Raw genomic sequence first — 14172 nt, 5'->3', positions numbered from 1 at the left:
GTGTAAATATGTACAATTCAGGAGTTTTTTATGAGTAGGTGTCTTTGTTCTTATAATTGTTACTTTCATTTGTAACTTCAAACTGTTTTTCTAACGTTTAAATACATAATTCGGTGAAAACAAAGTCTGTCCTATTGATTTCATTCTGTTGTGAAACAGAAAACAATTTTCTGAATCTGTGTTTTCATTTTTATATATATATATATATATATATATATATATATATATATATATATATTTAATATACATATATATATATATTTAATATACATATATATATATATATTTAATATATAGAAAATGTTAATCTCGCTACATTATGTTTTTTTGTAATTCTAGTGGAAAAGAATAAGAAAAATTCGATCGGTATTTTAACGATCTAAGCGCACGGCGTGAAGCGCCTGGTGCAGGTGTGTTTAGGGCGTGTCCAAATCCACTTTTGCTAGTTGGACGGCGGAAAAAAGGGTCACTGTGCCGGGCGCATGGTTCTAAAGGGTTGAACTTTTGTTTATTTTTAATCTTCTGCGTGTGTGTGCTGCTGTGCGTCCGGAGCATTTTACTAATGCTGTTAAAATAACAATGAAATGCTGCGTTATTGACTTTAGACCAGGTTTTTGTTGGTCAATGGTGCCATCACTTCCAGCTGGCTCAAGATAGCAATACGCCCAGAATGCACCTGAACACACCTCCCTGTAAGACCAGCACGCCCAGAATGCACCTGAACACACCTCCCTGTAAGACCAGCACGCCCATGTGCGCACAGATGGGCGCAGGTGCATTTGTTATTTAAAAGACGTGGGCGCTGGACGGGAAAATGACAACTGCGTCGGTCTTAAACTAGCAAAGACACTTGAGTCGGGCTTTGCGCTTCCCCGGGTGCAAGATAGGAGCCATTCATCGTCTTTATCTATTTAGATTGGGGATTTTTTCTGCAGATACGTGTGCTATCTTAGGGCGTTTTCACACATACCTCATTTGGTCCAGACTTTCGGACTTTTCAGTTTGATCCGAACCAAAATTAGAGGTGTGAAACCTCCCCCGGACCACGGTCCGGATCAAAAGACCAAATTTTGGTCCGACCAAAAGAGGTGGTCTCGGTCCAGACCAAACTGAACCATGGTCCGGTTCGTCTATAGTGTGAAAGCATTTTTTGGATGGTTCGGACTTTCGGACCAAATACAAGAAGCTCTGGCAGACTCTCCTCGTGTTACAAGACCGGGGAAGCTCCTTTAAGGAATAGCTCGGTGCTTAGTGTGTAGACTACATGAGAGAGTGACGGTGAATGCGCTCAGAGCAGACAGCTGTCGGCTATCAGAGCTGAGAATACATCAGCAGTTTATTTGTTAAGTGGTAGTAAATGTAGGCTACTGTGTAGGTTTCCGTTTGTCTCTGAATAAATTCTCCAGAAAGTTCCAGTGTCTTGCTTCTCAACATCACAACAAAACAAAAAGAGCCGCGGCAGTAGAGGAGAGCAGCAGTCAGTAGGAGAGAGCAGCAGTCAGTAGGAGAGAGCAGCAGTCAGTAAGAGAGAGCAGCAGTCAGTAGGAGAGAGCAGCAGTCAGTAGGGGAGAGCAGCAGTCAGTAGGGGAGAGCAGCAGTCAGTAGGGGAGAGCAGCAGTCAGTAGGAGAGAGCAGCAGTCAGTAGGAGAGAGCAGCAGTCAGTAGGAGGGAGCAGCAGTCAGTAGGAGAGATCAGCAGTCAGTAGGAGAGAGCAGCAGTCAGCTGAAAAAACTCCGACACAGAGAGAGGAGACGAGAGGACGGGGAAGCCCGTCAACAAACCAATCAATTATAAGTATCTGGAGACGCAGCTCACATATGTGATGACGACAGGACGTAGTTTTGTCACGTATAGATCTTTCGTGCGCTTGCATAACTGCAGTGTGAAACCAAAACTTACCGGATCAAATGTTACAATGTAACAAAAACATGAACCTTGGTCCGGACTTTCATGTGTGAAAACGGCCTTAAATTTTTAGAGGATCTTTGGATGATTGTAGCAGGGTAACAGGGTTTCCCGCAGAAAATGTGTTAGTTAAGGTGGTAGCGTTACGAAAATCTAACGAAAATCTAGAAGACGACGTGATCGTTTGATTTCTGAGGAGGAAGGAGAGGCTTGGTCCAATTGAAAGTTAAGCAAAAGGTTTAATAAACAGCATAATGAAAATGACATGACAAAAAGCAAATGTTACACTGCCAGCAGTGGACTGCAAGCATGCTTCCTTGTGGGGTCACAATTTTGCAGTCCTGAATCTTTCTCAGGATAACCCATTTATTCCCTACACCTGGGTGGTTCAACAAAATTAAATCCCTCCGTATTGGTCAGATGTCTTCAAAGGAAAAGGTGTTCCTAATCCATGTGTCTTGTGGCCACACCCGGCCACAGGATCTTACCAAATCAGTGTCAATTGTTTCCAAACTACAGGAATACTCATTCTTTGTCTGGCCCAACAGGGGATGGCTCTCAAAGTTGATTTAACAATAGGTCTCCTTGAGCTTCTACCTTTATGCTCAATAACAGACGTGACTTATTCATTTCTTTAGAAGCTAGGGTTGGGGTGAGGCAGTCGAATGCTGATTAGGCCGGGGGGGGGGTACATCAGTACATCAGCATTAGTGTAGTACACACTACATTAAATATCAAATTTAAATACATAATTAATACATCTCTGTAGTGCAGACTCTGTAGTACACACTACATCGAATATTACATTTAAATAATAATAAATAATAAATAAATAACCAGCTTTTCAAAATAACAGTTGCAATGTGCAATTTTAAGAAGAAAGTGCTATAACAGTTTCACTGGCATTGCTCCCATTATCCTCCGTGACTCGCTCTCTTCCACTTCGCCCGACAGCTCTTCTCCAAAACAGCTCTGAGATAACAGAGCTCAGCCCACAGCTTCACACACTCCAGCAGATAGTATGAAATAAAAACAGGACACGTAACTTCACTGTGTGTAACTACGCTAACTAACCGTGTGTTGTGAACCGCGTGTAGTGATTAAAAAAACGGACAACGGCTGTGTCTCAAAAAACAGGCAACAGCAGCCGGGACGTTGAGAATCCACCGTGAGAGGTGATGATGTTTCCAGTCACTTCGTCATGTATTCACTTGGTTGAAACAAGAGAAGAAAGCCTCACTGATGTGAAGAACAGGACAGAGAAACATATAGAAATGTTCTCTGCCTGCCATATGTCAACACTCTGGTAAGTCCATCACCCCGTCTCTGCCCGGGCGGTGGGCACGCCCCAGCTGACCACATTTGTTGACAAACTCCGACGCACACGCGACGGTGAAATGGCGATTGTTCTCACGGACACACGTGATATCAGCTGGCTAGTTCTCCTCCAGACAGCGACGGACCACGTCTCTTTTTTTTCTCTCATTTCGGCCGTGTGGCGAGCGTGCCAGCTCGCGGTGCGAAGAGCGTCCGCGCTATTGTCCGAGATGCATTTGACGGCCTTTTCTGCAGCGGACTTTTTTTTTTTTTTTTTTGACGACCTAGTTAAGGCGGTAGGGTTCCCCAGCTTAGGCGGGCCGCCCGAGCTGCAAATGCTGCGGGAAACCCTGGGTAAAAAGTACAATATTGGCTTCCAAAATGTAGTGAAGTAGAAGTATAAAGTAGCATAATATGATACTCAACTTAAGTACAAGCACTTCAAAATTGTACTGAAGTACAGTTGGAGTAAATGTATTTTTTACCCCTGAAATCAACTTTTTGAGAGCCAGCGAAGCTGACGGAGTTAGAAAAGCTGCCCCAGAGGGTTGATCAGAGGTCTCTCACAGCACCGACACAACAAACATTATTCACGTGACGCGACCATTGGAACGTACACATGGTCCAACTGGACAAAATGACTTTTCTCTCGCGTGGCTCGCATTCAAATTCCTCATTTTCACACAATTTTGCAGACCAGGGCAATTTAGCATTTAGCCCTGACAAAACATAGCAACAAGTTCATTGTTTACTGCTGTGTGCACAAGCACATTGCCTTTTTTTTTTTTTTTTTTTAAAGCTGCTGTGTCACATTTACACATGAAAAATTATGCTTTTATAACAATGAAGTGAGACACAGTAGAATTAAAAAGCGTGAGATTAATGTGATCATATGCACGACTTCATCAACATGTTTTATTTCTTAGTTATCATCTTTGTACAAACTAAATATACAAACTTAGTTTAGTTGTATATATATGTATATGTATATATATGTCTATATTATACATATACATATATATATTTAAAAAAAATGACTAATCGACTTAAGAAATCTTAGTCAACTAAGACCAAAACGACCGATTAGTCGACTAATCCACTTAAGCCTGGTTCACACGGGACAATTTTAAAATTGTCGGCCGATTTTCCAATCCTGAGGGACTCCACACACGGCGATAAAAAATCGCAAAATCCCTCGAGATCAAACGTGACTTCAGAGTAAACAATCATGGCGGACGAAGAGGATGCCGTGGCGATAGTTTGTAGTTTGTTTTTAACCGAAAAAAAACGTTATCAAAAGAAAATGCGATGGTCAAAGAAGTGGAGACAACGCGAGCATGGACTATACTTGCTCTACTTATCTCCGACGTCCAACGGACTTTCTGGTGCGCCGTGCCGCCGGCTGTTTTGATGTTGTTTCCCGGTGCTTTCCTCGCCGCATCGTCACCTCGCTTTCTGATTGGCTACACGCCACAGTCCACAGGCTGCGTGCTCGTTTGTCCCCGGGGGACACCACACACGAGGAGAAATCAGGCCAAAACAATCCAACATGTTGGATATCCCCGATTTGAGATGGGAGCAGTCCCGACGTCCTTCCGAGCAGACGAGAGCAGTCTTAACACACCACACACGGCAGGAACATCTGATCAGATTATTTTACCATAATCAGAGCATCCTTAAGATTGTCAGAAGGGGGGAATCGGGGCTAAAATCGGCCTAATTATCCTGCCGTGTGAACCAGGCTTTAGAGGCGAAACCAACGTTAAAATCCAGTATTTCCACAAACTGTGTCCAGCTTTTCAGAAACAAAACTACAAACATGGCGCTGCCATCTCTGGTCTGGTCGTACAGATTGAAAAGCCCCACTTTGTGCGCCTCTCTGATGCATGGATGTATAATAAATTGTGGTTCTGGATGGATGAGCTGCAGCGGATCTGGCGTGCTGGTTGAACTGTCAGATGTTTGACCTTTCTACTAAGGATGCACCGAATCCAGATTTTTGGGTCTCGTCCTCGTCCCATCCTCAGTCCATGAACACAGTCAACACATTAATGAAGTAAACAGTGACTGTCCTTCCTTTGCCGTACCTGAAGTTGCTGCATTCTGGCTGCTGTCTGTAGATTCCTTCATGCACAACTCGTATTCTTTCAGATGTTTCATACCAGATGTTGTAACAGCGGTGATGTTGTGTATAGTTTAGGGTCCTCGCCACCACCAGACTAATCAGCATTGCAGATTGAACATGTAGCTGGACTTGAATGGTCTTCTTTTGACTGAAAGTTCTGCCAAACTACACTTTTTCTGGTCACGAGTTCCATTTTCACTTCCTCACAGCCTACTGCATTGAACGCTCCACCTACGTAAACACCTTCCCGTAATCAACGGCGCCATCATTACGTCGACCAGCGGCCATCCCTGCTTTCTACCTTAGCCGAGCTCCCTGTGCGTCCTCCGTCACTCGGAGAGACGAGGTCCGCGCCTCCCCGTCATCCACTGACTTGGAGGCCACGAAAGTCACCAGCCTCAGCAGAAACTTGCCCGGCTTCTTCATGCGCTTGGTGTTGCTTCGGACGCTCATGAAGCAGAGGGTGTTGATGACCCCGTTGCTCATGGCTACGCACTCGATGATGTAGAAGACCACCAGGGAGTTCCTGTCCCTGGAGATGAGCGTGGGGTAGAAGTCCCGCAGCAGGGCGAAAACGTAGTACGGCGCCCAGCACAGGACGTAGGCCACCAGCACCAGGATCAGCACAATCACCGTCCTCCGACGCCTCTGGAGCCTCTTCCGGATCTGCTCCGTCTGGAAACCCGGGACGTCTTTGAACCACAGCTCCCTGGAAATCTGGACGTAGCAGACGGCCATGACGGTCACCGGGCCCATGAACTCCAGAGCGAAGATGAGCAGGAAGTAGGAGCGGTAGTAAACCTGCTGGTCCACCGGCCATATCTGAGCGCAGAAGGTCTTGTGGGAGCGGCCCTCCACGTGCGGGTACGTCGTCTCGGACGCCATGTAGGCAGACGGGATGGAGATGACGATGGGGACGATCCAGACCGTCAGGGTCACGCAGTACGCCGTCTGGAACTTCATACGAGGCTTCAGAGGGTAGAGGATCGCCATGTACCTGCAGACAGGAAGAGAAGGTCTGTCTTTAGAGTAGTCTGGACTAGGGCAGCACGATATGAGGAAAATATCAAATTGCGATTATTTTTTACTGATATTGCGATCGCGATATGATTCACGATATTGGAGGGAATGATCATTTTTGTATCATTATTCTCATTTTCACTGGAAATTGGAAAAAAAAAATGATTGAAGAGTGATTTTTGGCTGCATCTGTACCAAACAAAGATTTTTTCTTTAGTCTGTAGGATACGATTTGTAGCCCGGGACGTCTCCGCAGCACCACAGTACTTTATTTTAGAATGGTTTGACACATATTTCGTCTTTAACAAATATTGCGCCCCCCTGCGATTTGGATATTGCACTAGTTCATATGTGATTTCGATAAAATTGCAATTAATTGTGCAGCCCTAGTCTGGATCAACGGAAGTACATTTCCAGGACAAAGCCTCTTGTGTCAAGATGTGAACAGGCCCAAACCTAGGGGGGGGTCATGCAACATTAACGGCAGCTATATACACTTATTTTTAAGCTACTGGATAATAGAATGCCTAAAAAAATCTGTACATCATTTGGGAAAACATGAAAGTTTTCGACATTTGTTGCTTTTTTTTGTCGCTTTTTGTTGACGTTTTTGATACTTTTCTGTTAACTGTTCATCATTCTGAAACGCAACACATGTTGAGGATGACTCATTGTTAGACAAAGTTAGTTTTAAAACCTTAAATATTCAGGGCTTTAAGAAAACATTCGGGGCTGGAGCCCCAGAAGACACCCCCCTGGCTCCGCCCCTGCCTTCCGCTCTCTGTCCTCAAACTCTGTTCTCTTCAAGAAAAAAATAACAAGCTTAAAATTTCTAATAACTTTGAGATTCTTAGTTTATATTCTGAGATACTAAGTCCATATATTGAGAAGATAAGTCAACATATTGAGATATTTTGTCAATATATTGAGATATTAAGTCAATATATTGAGATATTAAGTCAATATATTGAGATATTAAGTCAATATATTGAGGTATTTTGTCAATATATTTAGATACTAAATCAATATATTGAGATACTAAGTCAATATTCTGAGATATTAAGTCAATATTTTGAGATATTAAACACGCTGAAAATGTCGTTTTTAAGAAAATGTGGATGTTACAACAAGCCAGACCTGCTTGGTTCTTGCAGGGAATGATTATAAAGATTTATAAAGAATATGTTTAGGTCATTTCCTCTCTAACTGGGACGTTTTGGGACCGATTGGTGGGATTTCTGTGGATGAAGTACACACGGAGATACACTGGTAAGAGCCAATGAGGTTTAACCATGTATCAGCTAATTTAAATATCTCATGTCACTGTATGGTGTCAACAGTTAACTTCATTTAATATTGTATTTGGCGTTTTCTTTTGCAGGGTGTAAATGTTCCACCAAAATAAGTTCCTTCCTGAGGCTATTTAGCAGAGCCACCGTCGCTGCGTCCGGAGCTCAGCTCCGCCCAAGACCGTTGTGATTGTTTAAAGAAATGCAAACAACCCCAAGTGTTTTTTCTCATATCCCAGAATGCATCTGTGGTGTAGCCTGACTTTAATCCACAGCCCTGTGGTAGTCTGGCAATACGAGACAAAGAAAACTGTGTCTGCTGAATAGGATCTTGTTTTCCATGCATGCTCATCTACCTCATGTATATTTTCAGTCTTACGATTACATAATTATTAATATTTGACCATTGCACTGAACTGCCTTGCACTGTATTTATATTCAAATCTTAAATCTCAGACTATACTGATATGGCACTATTCCTTCCCTCTCTTCAATTGTTATTGTATATTTTTGTAAAGTTCTAAATTCTATTGTATTGTTATATTGTATACGTAACAGTATTTTATATATATATATATATATATATATATATATATTTTTTTTTTTATTTTTTTTTTTCCTCCCTGTCTTTCTGTTTTTTTTATTCTATTTTTTTATTCTTATATGTTAAGTGAGCGTTGTAATTTGAGAGCAAGATTTTTCAGAGTCAAATTTCAGAGTCAAATTCCTTGTTTGTTTGCGCAAACCTGGTCCAATAAAGCTGAAAAAAAGCTAAATTCTGATTCTGAATATTTTTGTTTCTAACAATGTCACCAGGCGGGCTCCGTATCATTGGATATTAATATATTTTTGTGGAGGATTTTAGAGGATGATAATGATTATGCTGTGCTTCATTTTATTTAGTTTTTAACTTTAAGTTGAGGCATAATTATGAAGATAAGAAGCCGTGTTTGTAAGAGTTGAGAACTTCTGGAGCCGTGAGTTGGAAGCGAATCAGAAAAACTGTAACGAGCCTTGTTAGTTAGATTTAACTTGATGGATTGTACTGTTAATCACCTGCAGACATGTTGTACCCTTCATCCAGAGTTTAAGGACACAATCAGACGTCTCCGCCACACTTACAGACTTCACGGGGAAACTGGAACAACTCCAACCGTTCCGGATACACACAGACATTATCCATCTTTCCTCCCTAGCAGAAGCTATTAGGGGATGTCACGTCAGCCGTGATTAATGGTACATGAGGGGCCGCTGGTCCTAAAGCGTGAGCGTCAGCCACATGATGGATTCGGTTCAGAAGCTTGAAGGGAAGCCCAGAAGCAGATTTTATTGTAGAGGAATGTAAATCATGTCCGCTTAGATCATCCTCAAGAGTCCTGAGATTTGTTCTGAGATCTGTTTGATGTGGAGCGAGCGTTACGGCTCCTGTTTCTCTGTCCACAAACCTGACTGATAAAGCTCTGTGTTTATAGTTATATATTGTTGTAGTAAGAGAGTTAACATGCTTATAGTTGGTCTGTTTATGACCGATACTTGTTTTTCAGGGCCGATGCCGATTATTAATAGTATATAGTTAATGACACCGATATGCATTTACAGTGAAAATGAAAATCTTTCAGTCAACGTTAAGAATTTGGAATGTTACAAACTCCAATATAAAACTTTATGTAATAAATGAGAAACTGTAATCTTTCCATTTAATCCACCTCTGGTTGCATCGACAATGGGAAGAACAAGAAGCATGATTCTGATTTAGGAGTGAGGACGCATTATTCCAAGAAAGTCAACCTCCTTTGTTCGCCTTGTAGTGACACCACATGAAAAGCCTAAATGACCTATTGTAGCTGCAAATGAGCAAGGTAAGCAGTGATGTCTTTACGTTAGGGGCCGTTGCCTAAATATGACGCCAAAGGGCTAGACGCTAGTCCTGAGAGCGTCAAATGTAGTAGTAGTAGTAGTAGTAGTAGTAGTAGATAACTTTATTGTCCCCGTGGGGCAGTTGGGTTTGCGGCACAGTCGCAAGGCACTTCATGACAGGACATCAGACATATGATACCAACAAATAGTCCGTACATCAGACACCGACAGACATAACATGAAGAACATACATCACACACTACAATACACTATACACCCTTGGGTATGACCAGGCCAGCTGGACATCTGGCTTATTTTGACTGATTTAAGGCTTTTATTAGCCTGACAAGCCAGACCCACATCCAGATGTTGGGTCTTGGAACTCACCGTTGGCAGGGCTCAATCTGAGGGGCGGGATAAACGGTTGTCTTTCAAATTTCCTCTGCACGCAATAGGATAGCGCTACAACCAACCAGAGCAACGATTCCAGAGACCGCTGTTCGCCAGCAGCAGCAGCCATCTTCTTTGTTTTCAAGTAGCAGGGAATTCACGCAGAACCGTTGCAACTCTGCCATCATTATGTTAAGCCTCGCCCACCGACTCTAGACACGATGTGATTGGCTGACTAGAGTTTGGTTTTTCCAGCTCACAAGCCAACAGAGAGTTGCTAGACGACCCTGGCTGCAAATTACATTTACTGCCGCTAGGGAGCGTCTAGATTTCTAGGCTAGGCTTTTATGGCTAGCCTAGCCAAATTCAAAAGAGAATTTGGATCTGTTCTTGGTCAGAAGGGGTGGGCAGAAACGACGCCTAGATGGCAGTAGTTTAAAATGAGATGCCAGGGGATGTGTGTAGTCACACACAATGTTATTGGCCCTTCTCACCAGTCTGTCTTTGTAAATAGCGACGCCGAGGATCCCGACGAAGCACGTCTAAATATGACGCTAAAGAAGACTTTTTGCGTCAATAACAAACGCCAAAGGTACCTGAACCAAGCGTCCGTATTTTGACGAGATGGGAGAGAGAGAGAATGTGTTGAACAGACTGAGAACGGTTCCCTGCTGAAGAAGAGAGAGGCACGTTTCCTGTTGTTTCTGGTTATCACAAACGAACCAGACAAAGACCCTCGGCTCTCAACACACACACACACACACACACACACACACACACACACACAAACACACACACACGTTGCTAACGTGTTTCGTCCCAGCGGGGCGTCTCGAGCATGCAGGAGAAACAGAGGAGTGCTTGTAATGGGGGAAGATGTAAGAGGATGAAAGGGAAGAGAAAAGATGAAAGAACAAAGAATGAAGCAAAGGAATGAAAGCTGAAAATGGAGAACATCAAGGAAGCAATAGAAGAAAGCTGAGGTGGAACGTAACTAATGTGTTGTAAGGATTGTTGCTCTAACCTAAATACATTCATAGAGAGACCTACTGTACAGTGGTGTAGTCTATGCGATACGCAGGTATACGCAGTATACCCACTAAGAAAGCTCCAGGATTTCCATATACCCACTGAAAAAGGCAATGCAACAACATACTTTCCATTATATTTTTTGGGGGGCTTTTCCCTTTACTATAGAGTGACAGTGGACAGCGAAGGGGGAGAGAGATGGGGGATGACACGTAGCAAAGGGCAGCTGGTCGGATTCGAACCCGCGCCGCTGCAGGACTCAGCCAACATGGGGCGCACGCTCTTACTGGGTGAGCTATAATTTTGATATATTTTGAACTGTCATCTGTGTTTTTCTTCTTCACATAGGCTAAATAAAGGGATTTCCACCGTAAATTGGTGCATAGAAGTGTATCAGAATACAGGAAATCGTTGATGCTGAAAACTTCCTTGGGGAAGGACACCCAGGCCCCCCCACTATGATATACCCCTCCCCCCATCCCCCAAAGGCAGATTCTGGCCAATATACAGTACAGTATACCCACTCCAATACATTAGATTACACCACTGCTACTGTACATATAAAGACGATATTTACCAATTGTGTAACTTATACTCAGTGAAGCCACACGTTTAGTGTTGCCAATGATCCAACATATCCAATAGTGTTTATCCAGTGCTTTGTCTGTGAGCTACAATTTGAAAATGCGCTGAAAGTGCAAACTGTCAGGTACTAAGCTTTGATGAACTGTCACTGCATTGCTGGATTTTAGCTGTGGCTTGGAGTGATTAATTTACATGGAGTCTGGTGGAGTTTGGTGATGGTGATTTTGAGGCTGTTTCATGTTAAACAAAAAGGATCTTACTCTTTAACCCTTGTGTGCGTCTTCCCGTCGACCATGCAACTTTTTGTTTTTCTGAGTCAACATTTTGACGTTTTTGTCACTTTTTCCAATGTTTTTATCATTTTTTTTCTGTGCCTTTTGACATTTTTGTGGGATTTTTCCTGCGTTTTTGAAGCTTTTTCTGACATTTTTGTCACTTTTTTCAAAGTTCTTTTATCTTCTTTTTCTTCAAATGCTATAAAATTAAATAAAACACCCAAATTCAATGAAAGTAGCGAACTGATCATTTGTTTTACTTGTGAAGAGTGTTGTAGGGAACCATCCACATTGCTTTTTGTTGTTGAAAATTTGGTTGAAAAAACCCAAATTTCTGATATAGAAACTTTTTGAAAATAGGTCAAATTTGACCCGAGGACAACAGGAGGGTTAACAAAAAGGTTTATCTCTGTAGGGATCCTTTCCATAATGTTGTCAGACACCAAGAATAATAATCTTTCTTTCTTTCTTTCTTTCTTTCCCCTACCTGTGAGCGTGGTACGTGGTTGAGCGAGCTAGAGAGTGACTGAAGAGAGCGGCGTTGGAACAAAGCAGAGAATCAGAAAAAGAATTTTTTTTTTGCCGATTTGCCACTAGAAATACAACTTTAGCAAGTATCACTATCCTCATTCATATTAAGACGCAACAAATAATATATCCAGCTACAAAAAAACTTAAAGCCTGAAGTTAGGAAGTACAAAGAGTTGTTGCTATGGAGGTGATACACCATCTGGTCTCATTGGTGGAAACTAGCAGGTTTCAGAACGCTGCAGACAGGCGTATTTCAACTCATCTCGCTGCAAATTTTTATCTGAACTGGACATTGGGCATCGAGAACCGATTCCTACTTTGAATCGTTTGAATTACGATTCCAGTAGAATCGTTTCTTTATTGGAATCGTTTAGAGAATTTGGTTTCAAATCCGATCATCGCTTCCCAATTTAATTTAATATGCGCAAGTTTTAGTTTCCATAGCGGCCAGACGCTTATTGTGTTACAGCCATGGAGCGCAGTAAGCGGCGCTCTAGTGTGGCTTTATCTTACGTTGAAAAAGCTGTAAAACTGCAAACCACCACTGAATCAAAATCAAACTTTCCTCTTATTTGTGAAAATAGGTATGTGACCTGTTTCAACTCCACCCCTCAAAGAATCGGAATCGAGAATCGATAAGAACCGGAATCGGAAGGAAGAATCAGAATCAGAATTGGTAAAATCCAAACGATGCCCAACCCTAAGGTGTTTGGTGTTTTAAGCCCCCAACGTCGTCTTCCAGGCAGCGCTGCCTGGAAGGCATTAGAATTAGGCAGTGGTTAGGGTTAGGTGCCTTGAAGTCGACGGTCGCAGCGCTGCCTTGAAGTCGACGTTGGGGGCTTAAAATACCATCGAGCCAGCCCTAAACTGGACTAAACAAACCATTGTCAGGTTAGGACTAAAAACCCTGAAAGATTAATCTTCATCAAAGTGGACTCACCTGTCCACGGCGATGGCGAGCAGTGCGTTGGTGGACACGTAGAGAGAGACGGTGCGAAGGTAGTTGGTGGCGGCGCAGAGCAGCAAGCCGTGATCCCACGACAGCTGCTTCACCACGTAGTAGTCCATCAGGAAGGGACAGCACACGGCCGCCACCAGCACGTCGGACACGGCCAGGTTGGCGATCAGCAGGTTGGTCAGGTTGCGCAGCTGCTTGTAGCGAGCGAGGCTGGCGATGAACAGACAGTTTCCCACTCCGCAGACCAACATGATGACCACCAGGACCACGGCGATGACAATGGTGGCCGCGAAGAAGGCCCGGCCCTGTGTGGTGTCAGGGATCTCGTCCAGGGGAATCTCGTAGTCCAGGCCGTCACTGGCGAGGAAGTAGTCTGGCAGAGCCAAGCTGCTGTTGGTCTGGGCGTCCATTCTGGATCAGGTCAACATGCTCAGGTGTCTGCAGGGAAAGGGTTAGGGAAATAAAAGTTTACACTTTGATCCCTGTAAAAGTTCTTTAAGTAGAGATTCTGCTGGAGGAAATCAAGTGATGTAAACAAAAACGCCCAGAACAGCTACTAAATGTTGGTGACGTTGGTTACATTTGACAACTACTGTTTCCAAAAGTCAAGAATAAACTTCCAGTCTTAACTTTAAGCAAACAGAAAATGAAATAAACACAACTCCAACTGAGGAAGACAGCTGATGAAGGACTGTGTGCTTGTGAGATAGTTTTGTTAAATACTGTTTCCAAAGTCAAGAATATGAATATGCAATGTGCATGCTTTTTTTATGTGTGTGTGTGTGTGCAAAGTGAAAGTTGAGTATGTGCATGCTTTTTGTGTGTTTGTGTGTGTGTGTGTGTGTGTGTGTGTGCAAAGTGAAAGTTGAGTATGTGCATGCTTTTTGTGTG

At 43.0% G+C, this 14172-nt stretch overlaps 1 protein-coding gene across 1 annotated transcript; it reads right to left on the bottom strand.

Moving 5' to 3' along the window:
- Window positions 1–5644: 5644 nt before the first annotated feature.
- prokr1a (prokineticin receptor 1a) lies at window positions 5645–13874 on the bottom strand. Its single transcript, XM_031284676.2, has 2 exons — window positions 13264–13874; window positions 5645–6344 (listed from the first exon to the last, which is right to left on the bottom strand). The coding sequence occupies exons 1-2, from the start codon at window positions 13689–13691 to the stop codon at window positions 5645–5647; spliced, it is 1128 nt and encodes a 375-aa protein (XP_031140536.1). The 5' UTR covers window positions 13692–13874.
- Between the last annotated feature and the right edge of the window lie 298 nt (window positions 13875–14172).

Source organism: Sander lucioperca, chromosome 4, assembly GCF_008315115.2.
Source record: "Sander lucioperca isolate FBNREF2018 chromosome 4, SLUC_FBN_1.2, whole genome shotgun sequence".
Taxonomy (NCBI): domain Eukaryota; kingdom Metazoa; phylum Chordata; class Actinopteri; order Perciformes; family Percidae; genus Sander; species Sander lucioperca.
The sequence above is the reverse complement of the archived record's forward strand: the minus strand, read 5'-3'. Positions and strand labels throughout refer to the sequence as shown.

Bases quoted from the DNA above. Each gene is read 5' to 3' on its own strand.
- prokr1a (XM_031284676.2), bottom strand. From the start codon at position 13,691: ATGGACGCCCAGACCAACAGCAGCTTGGCTCTGCCAGACTACTTCCTC. The intron at 6,345-13,263 runs GTGAGTCCACTT...TCCTGTCTGCAG, and splicing joins CTCGCCATCGCCGTGGACAG to GTACATGGCGATCCTCTACC.